Source organism: Dipteris shenzhenensis, chromosome 28, assembly GCF_047967505.1.
Source record: "Dipteris shenzhenensis isolate YYH24624 ecotype China chromosome 28, Dip_SZ_1.0, whole genome shotgun sequence".
Classification (NCBI taxonomy): domain Eukaryota; kingdom Viridiplantae; phylum Streptophyta; class Polypodiopsida; order Gleicheniales; family Dipteridaceae; genus Dipteris; species Dipteris shenzhenensis.
The window spans coordinates 2,616,541-2,634,092 of NC_141623.1; the positions used below are offsets into that span (position 1 = coordinate 2,616,541).

At 43.7% G+C, this 17,552-nt stretch overlaps 1 protein-coding gene across 2 annotated transcripts in view; it reads right to left on the reverse strand.

The window, feature by feature from the left end:
* Nucleotides 1–450: 450 nt before the first annotated feature.
* The window catches only part of LOC147883042 (putative methyltransferase At2g41040, chloroplastic), a 130,539-nt gene continuing 113,437 nt past the window's right edge, over nucleotides 451–17,552 (reverse strand). Inside the window, exons 6-7 of one of the 2 annotated variants that reach the window (XM_087399389.1) lie at nucleotides 13,319–13,426; nucleotides 451–868 (exon numbers count right to left, since the gene is read on the reverse strand). In XM_087399389.1, the coding sequence (XP_087255515.1) occupies nucleotides 716–868; nucleotides 13,319–13,426 (261 nt within the window). In that variant the 3' untranslated portion in view covers nucleotides 451–715. The remainder of the gene's footprint in view (nucleotides 869–13,318; nucleotides 13,427–17,552) is intronic. The other variant, XM_087399388.1, reaches the window with a different exon arrangement.

A 17,552-nucleotide genomic window follows, 5' to 3' on the forward strand; every position in this document is an offset into this window, starting at 1 on the left:
TTCAAGTTACTTTTTTGGAAACAAATAACATGGACTTTGAAGAAATGAATACGTCCCATATTCCTGTGAACTATACACTACTTGTACACCTGTATTAAGTCTTATCCTTCATATAGCCTTGCACCCAGAATTAATAGTGCAGTTCAATTTGCTGCAGGAAGGCATTCTTATCACTTCAAATTCAATTAGTTAAAATTTTGGACTTTCCATAAAGGAAAAGTTATATTGCCACACGATTAGCACCCTATTAGATGCTAGCATGTTAAATATAAAGACCTCAAGAATGGTAGGGTGTACGCAAATAAATAACCAACTAAATGGTACTGAGGCTTGCATGCAGATAGCATTATTAGCATTACTTGTGGATTACTTGATCTGTCCCATAGATCCTGTTGTGTCTCCAGTGGACATTAATAAACATCGTAACATATCACAAGAATAACAAAAAGACATTTCATTAAAAGGTCAAAAGTCACCAAAAACCATACTGTCCCTGTCCAACAATTTCATTAAAGGCCAAGCTTCTGCATGTATTCATTGATTATGTGGCAAGCATGGTGGCAAGAATTTCGTTCAAGTTACTTTTTTGGAAACAAATAACATGGACTTCGAAGAAATGAATACGTCCCATGTACATGTGAATTATACATTACTTGTACACCTGTATTAAGTCTTATCCTTCATATAGCCTTGCACCCAGAATTAATAGTGCGACTCAATGGTACTGAGGCTTGCATGCAGATAGCATTATGAAATTACCCCTACGAATTTTCTTGTAGTCAGTAAGTCCGCAGATCTTGCAAAGGTCTTCCAATTCATCTTCAAGCCAATATCTTAATGAGGAAGATGAAGATGCCCTCCTCATTGCCTACATTACCATGTATTGGTGTAAGCACATGAGGAGAATATGCTGTCTAACTCAGACGTGCACTTGCATCTCTCTCTCTCTCTCTCTCTCTCTCTCTCTCTCTCTCTATCTATCTATCTATCTATCTATCTTTCTCTCTCTCATTTATACACACGTGCATGCCTGTTATACTGTTGGTATTATAAGACATGCACATCTGCGTGCACACACATATGTAGTTTGTAAAGAAATATATCGTGGGAATTTCTCTTCTTACTGTCTAGACAAGAGGTACTGCAAGCACACATATTACTCTCCCACACATATGCACACGTGATGGAGACAGACACGCATACATTTACACATGCATAATTTCGCATATGCAGAAGCTGCCTGTTCAATGTACCCCATAAGCCTGCTGGTCCATGATTGCATACATGGATTTTATATGCACACAAAAAGGCTAGAAGAGCACGAGCCAATAGCTGTCATTGATTTCCTAATCATCAGTTGGTGATAAGGACCCACAATGAAATATAGTTGATCCTGATGTATCTCTTGAATTCATGCAAAGGCACACTTGTGCATGCAGTCGCACATAAGTGCACATGCACACACATGGGCACAACAGTCTATCCAATAGGATCAGCAGATCTACAGCAGGCTCAGTAGGGGTGTCTGCTTCCATCTCCAGAACAGTGGCAAAACCTCCGCAGAAGGGGGGACCAGTTTATCTGGTGGAGTTATTCAGACAAGTCAATCAGATCCACACAGGGCAAGAGACATTCATTGGTTTCACCAGAGTATAAGAATCTCGTGAGGCACTTAGCTAGCCACTTTGTCTTCAGCCGCTTGAGAGAAGCCTTTTCAGTGGGAGGAAAATTTCATTTCAGTAGAAGCACATGCTAATGGGCTCCTTGGAGTCATAGAAGCAGCAGGACGGACAGGAGTCCCAATTCATGTGGCATATATCAGGACCTGTTGCACGCAGTGCACACACATGCATACATACACACATACATGTATATATGTACATATGCGCACACACATACACACATCTTTTTGGTGTGAAATCCATGGAAATTTATATTACAAGAGGCAGTTCCCAAAGAGGGAACTTGCAATTAAAATATTAGAAGATCTCAATATAGGACAAGTAAAAAGTTGAATCTATCGGGCAAACACGCACTTTTTTTTGTGTGGAAACTTTTGTTGCTTTATATTATAGAATCACTATCCCAAAACGGGATGTGGAAAAATACATCACGAGAAGATCAGGCAAACACACACACACACACACATAGGATATGTGTGTGTGTGTGTGTGTGTGTGTGAGTTTCCACATATGGCTTAGCTGCTGGTTTTCATGTGAATTTTCAGAAATCCAAGCTATTGCCGTTGCATGCTAAAGACTGGCATAGTCTTTTGTGGCCTGGGGAAATTGTTCCACCTTCTCAATTGATTCGATATCTTGGCTATCTTCTAGGTTGGGGGCTCACTCGTTCTCAACAAACTGATTGGGTGCTCACAAAGCTGAGGAAAAAACTTGAATATTGGAAGCTTGCAACTTGGCCATTACATGTTTGTTTGCAAATAACGCAATCCATTTTGATAGCATACATACAATTCTATCTGCCCATCATTATGTTTACTAAGGCAGATCTGGTTTCCTTTATGTCTGCTATCATGGAGATTTTCTGGTGTTCAAAAAATGGCAAGGAAAGTCTCAGATTACTCTCTATGCATCGTCTCTGTTCTCCAAAGATGCACGGGGGTTTGAACATACTCAATATTCAAGTGCATATACTTACTCACAGGGGCAAAATGATGTTGCAGTTTATGCAAGGGGATCAGCCTTGGGCTTTCATGATCCGCTCTCTTTTGTTGCATATTGATACTTCTGCTTTTGGGCATTGGCAGCCTACACAGTGGGATTTCTATTTTGCTCTATTCAAGGCAAGATCAGAGGCTGCCCTTTTGTCTCTCGTTTGCTTCTTGATTGAAAGCATATTTTATCCCACTTGGAATGGAATGGCAGGGATTCTTTGTTGGGAAATTCCTTGAGGGCTGAGAATATTTATTGGTCCAAAGTATTCCACCCTCCTTTGGCTATACAAGAACCCAGGCGTTCTTATTTTATATCTTTCAAAAGTATTGCTTCTGTGGCGGATATACTTCAGGATGATGGCACTCTTTAATCTTTTTCTGCGGCTACTAGCAAGTATGGTTTGGGAGCTCATTATCGTCCTTTATGGCACAAAATTTCAGAAATGCTTCAACCTTTCTTGCTGGTACCTCGTTTGGAACTTCAGGATAGGCTTGAGGATTGGACTCTCCATTCTTCCTCTTCTTCAGCCCGTCCTTTAAAGCTGTCACATATCACAGTGCCTTCTCTGTATAAAGTGTTGTTACCTTCGTCTTGGGTTTCTGACAAAGCCCATCAAAGTGGTGGAGAAAGTGGCTGCGTCTCCTTTGGCATTATAAAGTCCCTCTTCGGCAACAGCTTTTCCTCTAGCGAGTCCTACTTGGCATTTTTCCATCTGAGCAGTTACTCGTGCATACACATATTGCCCTAGCTGTTTGCCACTGATATCTACATTCTGCTGAATCTGTGCCTCACATTTTCTGGCACTGTCCACATACTTGTGATTTCCTCGCTCTCATTCGTCAAGGGCTTCGAGCGAGATTTCCTACTGTTACTTTTAGCAGGTTCTTCTGGTTATTTGGTTTTCATCCTGCTAGACAAGGTTTTGATTTATTTTTTGTTTGGGTGCGCTACTGGGCACTTTGGACTCTATGGATGGACAAAAATCATAGAGTCTTTGGTGATCCTATTTTTCCATCTTTCGTTTTTTTCAAACGATCTCTGTGGCAATCGTTTTATGATTGCTTTCAGACTCATTTGATTGATCATGATGTATATATGGCTTATACTGAGATTTTCGGTTAAGTAGTAGTTACTCCGCTTTTAGAGTACCTATGAATGTAATTATTTCACAACAATAAAATATTTCTTCTCACAAAAAAAAAAGTGTGTGTGTGTGAGAGAGAGAGAGAAGTAATGCGATGGCGAGCTCAACCCCTCCCTCACCCGTCCCTGTACCTTGCTCGCAGTTTGCTATTGCTGTTGCGCCTGCATCTGTACCCCATTTGCCAGCCCCTGTACATCTTCCGTCTGCACTTGCCCCTTCCTTTGCCCCTGCGCAGGCCGTACTTGCTATACGGTCATCTGTACAGGCTCCCCCCTCCATACAGGTTCCTTTACCCATTCTTTTTCCTTCTTCTATACATGCTCCCATGTTCGTACAGCCAGATTCCATACCAAATTCGTCTTCCCCTCTGTCTCTGTAGCCTTTTGCTCTTCTCACGCCGGTTCTTGTACACTCTTTTCCTGATGTCTCTTCCTCCCCTCTTCCTACTGCTCCGACAGATGGCTATGTCGTTTTCTCTACTTCAGCCCCCCCTTTTGCCTCTGCTCCTCCTGCACGTGTCTTCTTTCGGCGGAAGCGTGCTGGTTTGCCTCCTTCCACCTTGGTTAAATCGGCAAAGTTGGATATCACGGATGGTCCTTCATCTTCCCTTCAACTAGACCTTCTTCGCCAGATGTGTTTTGCTTCTGTCACATATGTTCCTTCATCGGGTTCATAGCTTGTTTGTTCTTTGGACTCTGCCCTTCTGGTTTCCGGTCTTTGACAGGCTCAGCAGTTTGGGGTCTGTCTCTACTTTATGGACATGGTTTTATTTGCAGTTCAACTTCGTCGTTGGGCTGAAGTTGCAGTGGGTCAGAATTGCCTTTCCTCCTTTTTCTTTCTGGGCAAAGGTTTTTATTATGCCCACTACTCTTCAACTGATGTGGTGGAGCGACTTGTCAGTCGTGCTGGTATTCATGGGGCTGGTTTCTTTGCTTATGTGATGCCCTGAGATCCACTATTTGATCCGTCTGCCTCTCTTCTGACTCACTGTCTGGTCTGGATTACCCTCAACGTGTTGCCTCTATCTCTTCTTCAGCATCTTCCTACTCTTGCAGCTTTTTTGGGGAGGCCTCTACATGTTCTGAGATAGGAGTTTTTGCAGGCTACTCCGGATGTTCGCCTTTGTATTTTATGGGATATGATGCAGCCCGTGCCCTTTACTCTGGATCTTGATTTGGGATTTGCTCATCCGATGCGCATCAGATTGCATTTTGCCTCTTTTCCTACAGCACGTTATCGGTGCCGTAAGATTGGTCATTTTGCACGTGCTTGCCCTTCGGCTTCCATGACTACTCCTCCTGCTCCTTCTTCAACAGTAAAGTTTACTCTTCCATCTCCTCTGGTTTCTGCTAAGGCTTTACTGAATAGCCTTCTTTTACTGCTCCGAAGCATTACTGGAGGAAGGTAGAAAAATCACAGGTTAATCTTTCTCTTGCTGAAGAAGTTCAGGATCCGACTCCCGTTGAGCATCATCAGCCGCCTTCTCCTCTAGATATGGATGTGCCCCTTGCAGAGGGGATCATACAGGATGCTGCACATGCTCTTTCTCAGGTTCATCCTCGAAGTGAAGCTGAAATGCCAAGTCATGCTTTATCATATGCAACTCTTTCATCAAAGGATACAGATGTTGATCTAGCTCCTTTGCCTCTGATGCCTGTGCCAGAGTCTTTTTTACTAGAATCTTTTCATCCCATGTTACAACAGGTTTTTGACCCTGTGATTCAGAAATTTCAGGTACCAGCCTATATCAAGAAGAATCACAAGGGCAAAAAACAGCTGGTTTTTATTGATGGTGTGGTTTCATCACTGCATCAGTTTTTACAAAGCAATAATTTGAAGCTGGAGGATGCTGTGTTTGATCCTCCTCCAGCTTGATATGTAACTTTTTACTTGGCTGTCTCATGACTTTTGCTCTGAGGCTTTACTTGTAAAAAAAATTCTTGTACTTATTTGGTGGGTTTTTACCTCTTTTTGAGGTTTCCCACACAGAAATATGATTTCACTATTTTTAAAAAAAAGTGAGTACTGAAATCTTCAGTTGATATACTCTTGAGCTTCCATTTCAGCGAAAGCTACTTTGTAATATAAAGCTTCAAAATTTTCAACCCAAAAAAAAAAAAAGTTTGTATGTGTATGGGAGATCAACCTTGGGCTGCCATGATGCGCTACTTGCTTTTACGGTGACTACCCTAGCCTCCAACTAATTAAAACAATTCAAAGGACACTTTAGTGCAATTAATTCCATAGGCCAAGGCAATTTTCTAAGCTTTAGGAATTTACAGTGACTACCCTAGCCTCTAATTGATTAAAATAGTTCAAAAGACACTTCAATGCAATTAATTCCAGGCCAAGGTAAGGAATTGAAGGTTAGAGAGGGGTAAAAATCCCTTTCGCTAAAAATAGCTCCAAGAGCCACGTTTGGCTCGCTTGGAAAACAAGCAGAAAAGTCAAATTTTACTTTCAAGGCTGTTTTCTAGACCACAAAAGAATAGGGAGAGGCAAGTCACAAGCTTCAGATGGACTCTTCAACATGGACCCCTTCGAGTGAGGCATTGGGTGGCCTAGGGGGTGCCCCAGGAGACTTGCCCATAGGCCCGTGGTTGGAGCAGCAGATGTGGGATGGAGGGACAGTGCCACTGTTGCTCTGCTAGAGTTTTGGAGACGATCCGTCACTGCCTTTGGAGCTGTCGTAGTGCAGTGCTTCAGGGCTATTCTATCACATTGGTTTGCTGATTTTTGACTACCAGGGCAGTTTGTGGGCTGTTAGTGGGCTGCCAGAGCTGCCAGAAGCTCATAAACGAAATTCGTTTTTGTGCCAGGAGCCTCCAGATCAGTTCGTTTTTGCTGTATGCCTACTGTTCATGCCTTCCTAGACGCCCAAATCTTTTTTTTTTGGCAAAAAAGAGACTTCTATTAAGTATTAAAAAAACCGTTAGAGCAAGCTCCATACGGGAATACGAGATACACCATGCAATGCATGAAAAGCTCAAGAGCCAAAAAGAAAGGATTGGGGCTGATAGTGCCATCTCAATCAGGTAGCAACCTCCGAGAAAAAGGGAGAACCCCTCCAAACTCGAAGAAACACACTCCTCCTAGAAGAGGCTGCCCGTGAAGGGCCCTGCATGCTAGCCCATATGGCTATCAAAGTGTGAACCGTGTCACTCCAAATACCCGTGAACACCTGTGATGGGTGTATCTAGGTGTCATCCAAGGCCTCTATGCATCTGGCTCTCCAAATGTGCCAAGAGGAAATGCTAGCCAAAATCTCCCAAGAGGTGTCCATTGAAACATGTAAAGCTCTGAAAGGAATATGTGGTACATCCTGAAGAGAGCAGGGCTCTATCACCTGCCGGCGGATCGAGAGTGCCCAAGAAGAAGGCTCACCCTCATAAAACCCCTGGGGCCCAGTAAGGGATAACCATGCGACCGAGCCCCAAGTCATGAAGAAAGGGTAAGTACGAAAAATGCTGAGTATCCGAGCAACTCCTTTCCAAACAATTCTCGCTTGATTGCAGTCCCAAAGGGATTGTCACACTGACTCCTCTGCAGAATGACAGCGAGGGCAAGTGGGATCAGCCCCAAATCGTGATCTCCACAAGTTCACTGCAATCCCTCCATGAATAGAAAGCCAAAAGAAAAGAGTGATCTTTCTATTTCTGAGGGATTTCTAGAGCCTCCTCCAAAAATTCCTACGCAAATCTGCGGTGATGAAGAAGCTATCCCAATGGGGGGCTCTGGAGGGAATCCAACCTCTATTGCTTAGCTGAAATCTCCTGGCATTACCAACCGTGAAACGAAATAAGGGAATCCCCCTCTCTCGGTGCCCATGATCTATCCACTCCCACTCTCCTAAGTCCCACAAGCACCTGATAGGTGCACCTCCATATAACCACAACCTCCAGGATCCCAGGGCCAAGAGCAGAGGGTCGGGGTCTAAGTACCATTGCAAGCCCGCTCCATGGTCCACAAAACCAGCAATCCTGACAGGCTGAAAGGCAATTTCTAGAAGAATATCATCCGTGGATCTAGAGAGTATACCTCCATCCCCAACGTCAAAGACTAGAGCATCTTTACCGAGATCTCGAAGAGCGATCACCTGTAGAGGAACTACTATCCTCGAAAAAGCTCCCATCCAAGTGGTGGAAGTAATAGGCATCTCAACTATCCATTCCACCCGGATGGCTGCATCTATCTGCTGAATCCTGCGTGCTACCCCTCTGAGGTGACTCACGGACTGTAGCCTCTGATCCTCAGGTAGCTTGATAAAATCCTTCCAAGTGCCTACTGTGTAGGCGGGGCCTCTCTCCCATCTAGACCACTGCATATAATGGAAAGTGCCCAGTGGTCTGCCATGCTCATCAAGTATACTATCGTTCCAAATGATCGGCTGCCTATCAATCTCTTCAAGGGTAGAGGGCGGAACCCTTCGAAGAGTGTTCCTGAAGCTCCCCCAAGCTTTTAGGATGGCAGTCATGAGAGGAGAGGCAGGAGACCTGAGAGAGGCGGAAGTAAAAATCCAGCGAGGGCTGTCCACCCAATCATCTCCCAAGATAGGTGTGCAAGCATGAATGCGTCAAAAAAAAAATCTTTCCAAGGTTCCTGCCCAGGCATGAGTCCCCTCATCACCACCTTACAAAGCAATGCTCTGCACTGCAAGTCCGGGTCAATGATATTAAGTCCCCCTTCCCATGTAGGGAGAATAATGGTCTCCTAGGCCACCCTCGCTGCAACATCTGCCATGCCATCAAGTCCACTCCATAAAAAATTCCTGACTAGTCTAATGAGCTGAGTGATGCAATCCCTAGACCGGCACCAGCAGAACACACAAACCAGGCGGTGGCCAAGAGAACCTGGTTCACTACCACAACTCTAGAGGCAAGGTCGAGTTTGGCTGAGCTCCAAAAAGGGAGCTTTTTTCTTATACTTTCTAGTACTGGGGCAAACTGCTGTGCTGGAGAGATGCCCAATCCTACCTGGCATCCCAAATATCGGACAGGAACATCCCTCTGAATCCAAGAAAAGCCAATGTCAACTCCCCAGCCTGGAGTGTCCTCATCACTGATCCAAAAGCCAAAGGATTTATGCCAGTTAATGTGTGCGCCTGCAGCTGAGCAAAAAATATCCAAGGCTGTCCAGAAAGAATCAAGTGACTGCGAAGAGGCCTCAATAAAAATAGCAGTGTCATCAGCCAACTCACAGTCAAGAAGCTCCTGCTCCTGTCTCAAGGGCAATCTCAACCCATAAAGCTCAGCCTGAGACCTAAGAAAGATACTCATAGCTTCTGCCACAAAAAGAAAGAGGAAGGGGGCTAAAGGGCATCCCTGACGAACTGATCTGGAAATCTGAAACCTGTCACCCCTTACCCTTCCAATCAAAACCTAGCTGTGGGCTGATTTGTAAAGGGAGGCCACCCCTCTAATCCATGCATCTGAAAATCCAAATCGTAGAAGAGTGCCCTGAAGAAAACCCCGATCTACTCTGTCACAGGATTTCTCAAAGTCTAGGAGTAGAACTGCCAGGTGTATGACTCGCTCGATCAGTGAGTCAGGCATCTCACCCGAGTCCCAAATGCCCTGCAGGGCTGAAGTAATATGATCACCTATCATATCCCAAAAGGCTGTAAAAAAAGGAGTAAGACCATCGGAACCAAGGCATTTGCCCTTATGAAGGGCGGAGAGAGCAGTCTTGAACTCTGTGTTGGTAAAGCGTGCATCGGGTGAGCATATCATCTCTAGTGTGACCAACACAGGTAAACTCTACCAAATTTCATCTCTAGCCACATCTCAGGCCTGTGTGTCAGGATTTACGGAAAGAAGGGAGGCACAGAAATATGTCGCTAAGTGCATGACGGTATCTGGATGAGACTGCAAAACGCCGTCAGAGTCAATAAGTTGCCTTTATTGACTCTTCCTCCCAAAGGACTCCTGTGCATGGAAGGCATACTCTGCTCTCTGATCAAGCAATGTCTGCAAGTGAGCCCTTGCCATAGCAAGGCACTCCTGTACCCAAGCATCTGATGGTCGTTTCTGCTCCTCCCTCTGCAAGGCTGCCAACTGCCGACGGATACCAATCTCCCACCTGAGTACCTCACCTCGCCGAGCACTAGCAATGGAGTGATAAAAGTCGCTCATACTGGCAAGTGCTGTGGCCACATGTGAAGAACCGGCCACCCCCCCCTGCATGTGAGAAACCCAAATCTCCAAGACTGCCTCTGTGAGAGTCTCATCCGTGTATAAGGCATCGGGGATCCTAATACTGGGAGACCGTCCTCTCAGATGGGGCTCTAAGATGGACAAAACTACCGAAAAATGGTCGAAAGTGGAAACACCAGGTGCAATGCAAACTATCCCTCCTCTATCAAAAGCCCAGTCATCCACATAGAATCTATTAATCCGGGCATGGAGGCATCTACACCCTATGGTTTGACCATGAAAACAAAAGTGATTGAGACTGAACATGAAATGCATCATCTGACCAAACATCTCTACCACTGAATCTGAACAAGAAGGCATCCCAAGCTGCTCTCTCGAGGGAATGAATACCACCTTCTCTACCCCCTTGCTTATCAGAAGGTGCCTCAACCATGTTGAAGTCACCTCCAATAATCCACGAATCTGCAATGTCAGCCCACGAGAGCAACTCTTATACGGTCCCATCTGTTGTTCGGAGCATAGAGGTTGAGGAAGCCAACCTTACATCCGTCAATCAGAAGTAAAACCCACTGGGTCCTGGAGGGGGTTATGGTACCGTGTCCAATGACCAAAGGGAGAATGGAATCTGAAACTGATATGCATATACCTCCTCTGGTTCCCAAGGCACGAAGCCAAAAAGTTCGGCTTGAAAGCAGCTTACCTGACTTGGAGCAATCTCTGACATCCAGTTTGTGTTCCTGAAGAAAAAGAATGTCTAGGGAACCACCTGAAACACCTGGATGGAGCTAATTCCTGATCAACTGTCTGCGACGGCGATGAGGGATGCCGCCCAATCCTTGTATATTCCAACTGGCTATCCTCATCGGTAGGAGGAAGCGGGTTGGAATACCTTACCCGACCTGGTGGCGGAAAAAGAACCCTCCACCGGAGCCAACCTCCATCTATACACACAAGGTCCAAGGGGAGGAAAGTCCATAGGTGAGAGAGAGAAAGATATCTCAAAAGGGATGCTGATAACTGGCTCTCCGAAAGTGGAAGGTACAAAATCATCATCTGGGAGGTCAGAGAGGTCCTCTAGAGTGAAAAAGGGGTTCCGCTGAGCCAGTCCTAGGGAGGGGGTACGAAGGATTCCTACCGAAGCAGGGAGAGAATGTAAGACCCCCTTCCCTCTATCCATAGAAAGAGGCACCTGTACTGAGTCCTGATCAAGAAGTGCTGCGGATGAGGTGCCAACAACCTGGGCTGTTGAGGAAGGTACAGCCTGATCCTGGGGTGGAGTCGAACAAGGCTCTTGAACACTAGTCTCCTCCTGAGGCTCCAAGGGGGTAGCCTCCGAAGCGGTAGAGGTGTGATTTGAAGTAGAGGGCCTAACCGCGATCGGAACCCAAATCTGATTTGCACTTCTTCCAGAATCTTTCCAAGCCATGTGCCTATCAAAATCGCACTTTTCTAGGCAGTTTGGAGCTTCCACGCAACTCGATTCTCTTCCAGCAGGTTTTCAGGGTTGCTTTTGCTGATTTTCACCTACCAAGGTGCCAAACATCTTGCCAGGAATTTCGTTTTTTCCATTTTTTCTGATTTCCCAGGGTTTTCCGAGCTTTCCGATCGGTTGATTACTTTCCGAGAGATTTCCTACTGCCTTAAAACCTTAAGATCTTTTTGCTTTTTGCACAGTTGGCCTTTCTGTTTGCGAGGAACAGCCAAGTGTGGTGGTTTTGCTGGCTTCTGTCTTGCTAGGACTCCCTTGATGGGTATTTACAGCTACCAAGACAGATAGGGCTGATTTCTCTTCTGCTAGGACTCCCCTAGTGTGTATCAGAGCTGCCACATTAGAACCCTCAGCTAGGAAGAAGGGCCGCTCTGGAATGTTGCACTAGACTAGGATGCCTTTTCTGTGATTGCAGAGCAAGACGGAAGTGCCTGTGATCATGGCTATCTGTGGCCTGATGCACTGTGGTGCGATTCTTGTATTTGCATGTCTTCTGAATAAAAGATAAAGAAATACCGAAAGGGGGGCTAAGTTTAGCACCAATCTGGTGTTCGATGCAAGACGGGGGTGATCTAGCTCTCGGGTGTTCTGTTCTAAGTTGATTTTGTTTGTGTGGATAGTTCTAAGTGGCTGTAAATTGAGTATTTGCTGGTTGTTATTGGTTCACCTCCCTTCGGAGTTCCTGAAGGCCGGTTTCAACCATCCCTCCTTTTGGTCACTTGCACCACTCAGTGGGATTTTCTTTTTGGTAAGTATTGATGGCAGAATCAAAGGCTGTCACTTGGTCTCCAAAATGTTAATGGATTGGAAGCATATCCTCTCACATTTGGAATGGCATGGCTGTGACTCATTGCAGGGAAATTCCTTAAGAGCTGAAAGCATACATTGGTCAAGAGTTTTTGACCCTCGGCTAGCTTTGCAGGAACCCAGACGTTCATACTTTCTTAGTTTCAAAGGGATCCGTTCAGTGGCTGATGTCATTCATGATGATGGTACCCCTATCTCTTTTCCTTTGGCTGCTAGACACTATGGATTAGGGATGCATTATTGCCCTCTTACTCGAATGCTTCAACCTTTTCTGCCAGTGCCACCACTGGAACTTGAGGATAGGATTCAGAATTGGACTCTCCATTCACCAGGGTCATCAGCCCATCCCTTGAGGCTGTCCCACATTACAATACCTTCCTTGTATAAAGTTTTATTGCCCCCACCTTGGGCTTCAGATAAGGCAAATCAGATCTGGCAAATGAATCGCCTGGCAAAGTGGTGGCGGAAAAAATTGCGGCAGCTTTGGAATTCCAAAGTTCCTCTTTGACAACAAGTTTTTTTGTGGCGAGAACTAATTGGCGTTCTACCTTCTGGGCAGTTATTGGCAAGCAGACATATTGATTTGTCTGTTTGTCGCAAATGTTTGACTCCACGAGAATCTGTGCCTCCTCTTCTTTGGCATTGTCCACATACCCATGATTTCTTGGGTCTGCTTGGACAGTGTTTAAGAACTAGATTATCTAACGCTACCTTTGGGAAGTATTTCTGGCTTTTGGGGATTCACTTACACAGACAAGAGTTTGAATTGTTTTTCACTTGGGTTCGCTACTGGGCGCTTTGGACTCTATGGAAGGATAGAAATCATAGAGTCTTTGGTGATCCTACTTTTACCACTTCCTTTTTTTTTCGATGTTTTTAGCAGCAATCTTTCTTTGATTGCCTGCAAACTCATTACATAGATAACAATGTATACCTGTCATATACTGAAATCTCGAGTTTCCCTTTCAGGGAAAGCTACTTTGTAATATAAAGCTTAAAAATTTTCACTCAAAAAAAAAAAGGAGAGAGAGAGAGAGAGAGAGAGAGAGACCTGCTGGAATGGCTTAAGTATATCCAATTGAAGATCATTCACTTGAGCTATGAAGGTGGTTGCCACAAATACCCCACCAGGTCTCAAGATTCTACTTATTTCTGCCACCTACAAAAACCATTTTGTATTTATATCCCCGTCTAAATTAAGAACGTTTAAATAAATCATCCAGCTATTTATATAAACATCCTTCCCACAAGGTAGATTGCACATATATCACTACTCTTTGATGATCAAGAGACCAATTAATATTACACTTACCTTTTCGTTTTCTATTATTCTTAAAAAGTTAAAACTTTTCTTAAATAAAAACGTGTGTATGTCTGTTGTCACAATTTTATTTTTGTGCACCCTGTGGGTGATGGTGTGGACATATGTGTGCATGTACTTGCCATTGGGTGCTAGTAAGGTTGGTGGGATATTGGAAGTGAGTCGGTGCTATGCATCATGGAGTTGATGGTTTTTTATTGTGGGTAACAATCATGAGATTACACATTTGTACATGTACTAGCATGATTGGAGCATGTAGAGAAATATTCAGTCTTCTTATCATATAAGCAGACATACAACTGCTCATATTTAGCTAATTCTTTCAAATTTAGCAGTGTCCTACATATCAGCTAACTTCTCTGGACACGTTTGCTTAGAACTGTTTGTTTAAGAGAGTCTCTATCAAGATATTCTTATCTTTGTAAGAAGTGGAGATAGTGGAGAGCAAAAAAATGTGGAGCTCTCCTGAATTGAAGTTGCGAGAATGAGAGTACAAGGGGCTGTCAACATGACAAAACTCTAAAACCCTCGGTTAACTCACACCAGGGTTAAAACTCACACAAACCTAAACTCAACCACTAATTGTGATTAAGAAGGAAAAAGTGCCCCTAACCCTCCTAACTACTTAATACATTGGCCACAACCTTGAACATTCAACACAACCTATAGTGACAATGTCCGATTGTACAAGAAGTGATCTCAATCACCAAGTGGAAGTAAGCCCCAAGCTTTGCGGAAAGCTTCAAACTTTTCTCTCGATAGGGCCTTGGTGAAAAGATATGCAATGTTATGATATGTAGGACCGTAGATCAAACTGATCGCTCATGCATGTAATCTCTCTCTGACATTATGATAATGGATCTCAATGTCTTCATGCTGAGTTGAAACACAAGATTCCATGCCACCGCATTAGCACCCTAAACTGTCAGTGAGTATGGGAGTAGATGGTTGCAAACCACCACAAAGATCTGCCATCAATATTTTGAGCCATACACATTCAATTGTAGTTGTAAAGGCTACCTTACACTAAGCTTCACAAGATGATGTTGCACAGAGGATTGTTTTTTGCTCAACCAAGAAATGTATGAACTACCAATAAAGAAACAATTTCGAATGGTGGAATGACTAGTATCATAATCCCTGGCTCAATCTGAGAACTAAAAGCATGCAAGTCAAAGTCACCCCCCTCGGCATAGTATAAACCAAGAGACTGAGTACCTGTAAGTATTTGAAAACACACTTTACAGCACACCAATGACATATAGCTGGTCAACTGTATATTTGGACACGTATTGCAGAGATAAATAAGGCATCCAAAAACCTGACTGTATATACAATATCAAAAGGTTCACCTGCATCATGAATGGACAGCCTCAACCCTGGCTCCATGGAATAGTCCTGAAAATTGAACCTCTGTATAGCCCCTCCATGTATTTTGACTGTTTGAGCACAACGCCTTCATCTGTTTGCATTAACTGAATGCCCAAATAATAATGTAACAATCCAGACATCTCAAATCAAGCTTCAAGATCTTACTTGAATTCTGCAATTTTTCCTTAATTTGTGCCTGTGAGCAGCATGTTGTCCACATACAGGATGACAATCAACGAATCCTTTTTGTCCTTGACATAAAGGGTTCTCTCCGTTAGACTATTCTGTAGGCCCTGATCCACCACACATCAAAAAAGGAACACATTTACTTCTTCTTGCAAGTCCCCAATGAGAGGCTGTTTTGATATCCAGTTTGATGTACTTTCCACCCAAAATGCGCAGCCAATGAAACAACACATCTGATGGTGGCCATCCTGGAAGTGGGGCAAAGGTTTCATCATAGTCTACCCCCTTCTGCTGAGAATAGCCCTTGGCAACAAAACCTTGTCGTGCATCTCTCAATGCTACCATCATTTTTTCTTTTGATATTGTATACCACTTTGTCCCAATAGCTTTCTTTCCTATAAGCAAATCCCGCAGTTCCCATACATTGTTCTTCATGATCGAATCCAATTCTAGGTAGTGTTACTAGAAAGTTTCACGAAACATGTTCACAAGTTCGTTTAGAAACCTTTTAAGAATTTGCTAGGGTTTCACCTAGAAACACGTAAAATATTGTATATAATACAACTTATTATTGATATTTAACTAATTATAAAGAAACTCTCTCTCTCTCTCTCTCTCTCTCAGATCTCACAAACACACTTTTTTTATAATAGTGAAAACTTTTGAGTGATTATATTACAAGAGTAGCAACCTCAAAACGAGACAGCAAAAAATACATCAACTGAAAATATCAGTGTATGCTAAATATACATCATGATCTATGTAGTGTGTCTGAAAGCAATCAAAGAAGGATTGTTGCAGAAAACGCTTAAAAAAACTAAACAAGGAAAATATGGGATCACCAAAGACTTTACAATTCTTGTCTGTCCATAAAGTCCAGAGTGCCCAATAGCAAACCCAAACAAAGAAAAGATGAAACTCTGGTCTGGGTGGATGAAAACCAAAGAGCCAGAAAGACTTCCCAAAAAGACTAGTCGGGAATCTCGCTCGCAGGCGCTGCCGAAGAAGATTGATGAACTCACGAGAACATGGACCAAACCAGAATAAATGAGGCACAGTCTCTTGAGGACTCAATCATCTGTGGCAACGAGCAAGAGCAATGTGTCTACAGGTCAACATCTGTCCACATGGAAAAATGCCCAGAAGCACTCGCCAGAAGAAAACCTGTTGTCGACGAGGAGTTTTGTAAACCCAAAGCTGCTTTAATCTCTTTCTCCACCACTTGGCTGTGCGATGCATTCGCCAAATAGAATTGCCTTTCTCTGAAACCCAAGGTTGAGGCAAAAGGATTTTATACAATGCAGGCACCGTTTGAGATAGCCTCAAAGGGCGAGAAGAGGACCCTGGTGAAGTCAAAGTCCAATCCTCCAACCTGTCCTGAAGTACCAAAGGAGGAATCGGAAGAAAAGGCGAAAGTATATAAGCAATTTGTTGCCACAAAGCACGATAATGAGAGCCCAAGCCATACTGTGTAGCTGCCAGAGAAAAAGGTAGCATAGAGCCATCATCTTGAATAACATCAGCAATAGAAGTTATGTCCTTAAAAGAAACAAAACAGGAACGACGAGGTTCCTGTAAAGCCAGTGGAGACTGAAAAACTGTCGACCAGTGAATGCTTTCAGCTCGCAAAGAATTTCTCAGCAAAGACTGTCAACCATTCCATTCCAGATGAGAGAGGACGTGCTCCCAATCAAGAAGCAAACTGGAGACCGAAGGGCAGCCAAGCAAAGTGCCATCGATGCGACCAAATAAGAAATCCTAGTAATTGATTTGCCAGTGACCAAAGGCAGAAAAACTGATATGTGTAACTAGAGATCTAATCATAAGAGCCCAAGGCTGATCACCTTGCAAAAATTGCAGCAACATTTTTTCCCTGTGAGCAAGAATGTGCACCTGGATATTCGTGATGTTCAAACCACCATGCATCTTGGGAGAACAAAGTCGATGCACTGAAAGCAGCCTGATACTTTTTCTGCCATGTTTGGAACGCCAGATACTTTTTCCATAATGGTAGACATGAAAGAAGCAAGATCTGCCTTGGTGAACATGATCAAAGGCAAATAAAATTGAATATATGCCACAAGGATGGATTGTACTATCCGAAACCAAACATGCAAAGGCCACTTTTCCAATTCCAAGGCTTTTGCAATATCCACCTGTAAGAGTAAAACATCCTGATGTGTGTACTTGGCATATTCAATCCCAATATAAGCATTGGCAATATTATATGTGATATGCCTATTGGGGTAAAGGCACATTGCCACCCTTTTATTAAAGATATGACACCTATGACTGTCTTAAGACAGTCATAGGGTGAAAGCCTAATCCTAATAAAACCTATGAGTTTGTGGTGTGGCTCAACACTTCACACCCACATCTTTTATGTCTCCTCTTCTCTCTCTCTGCC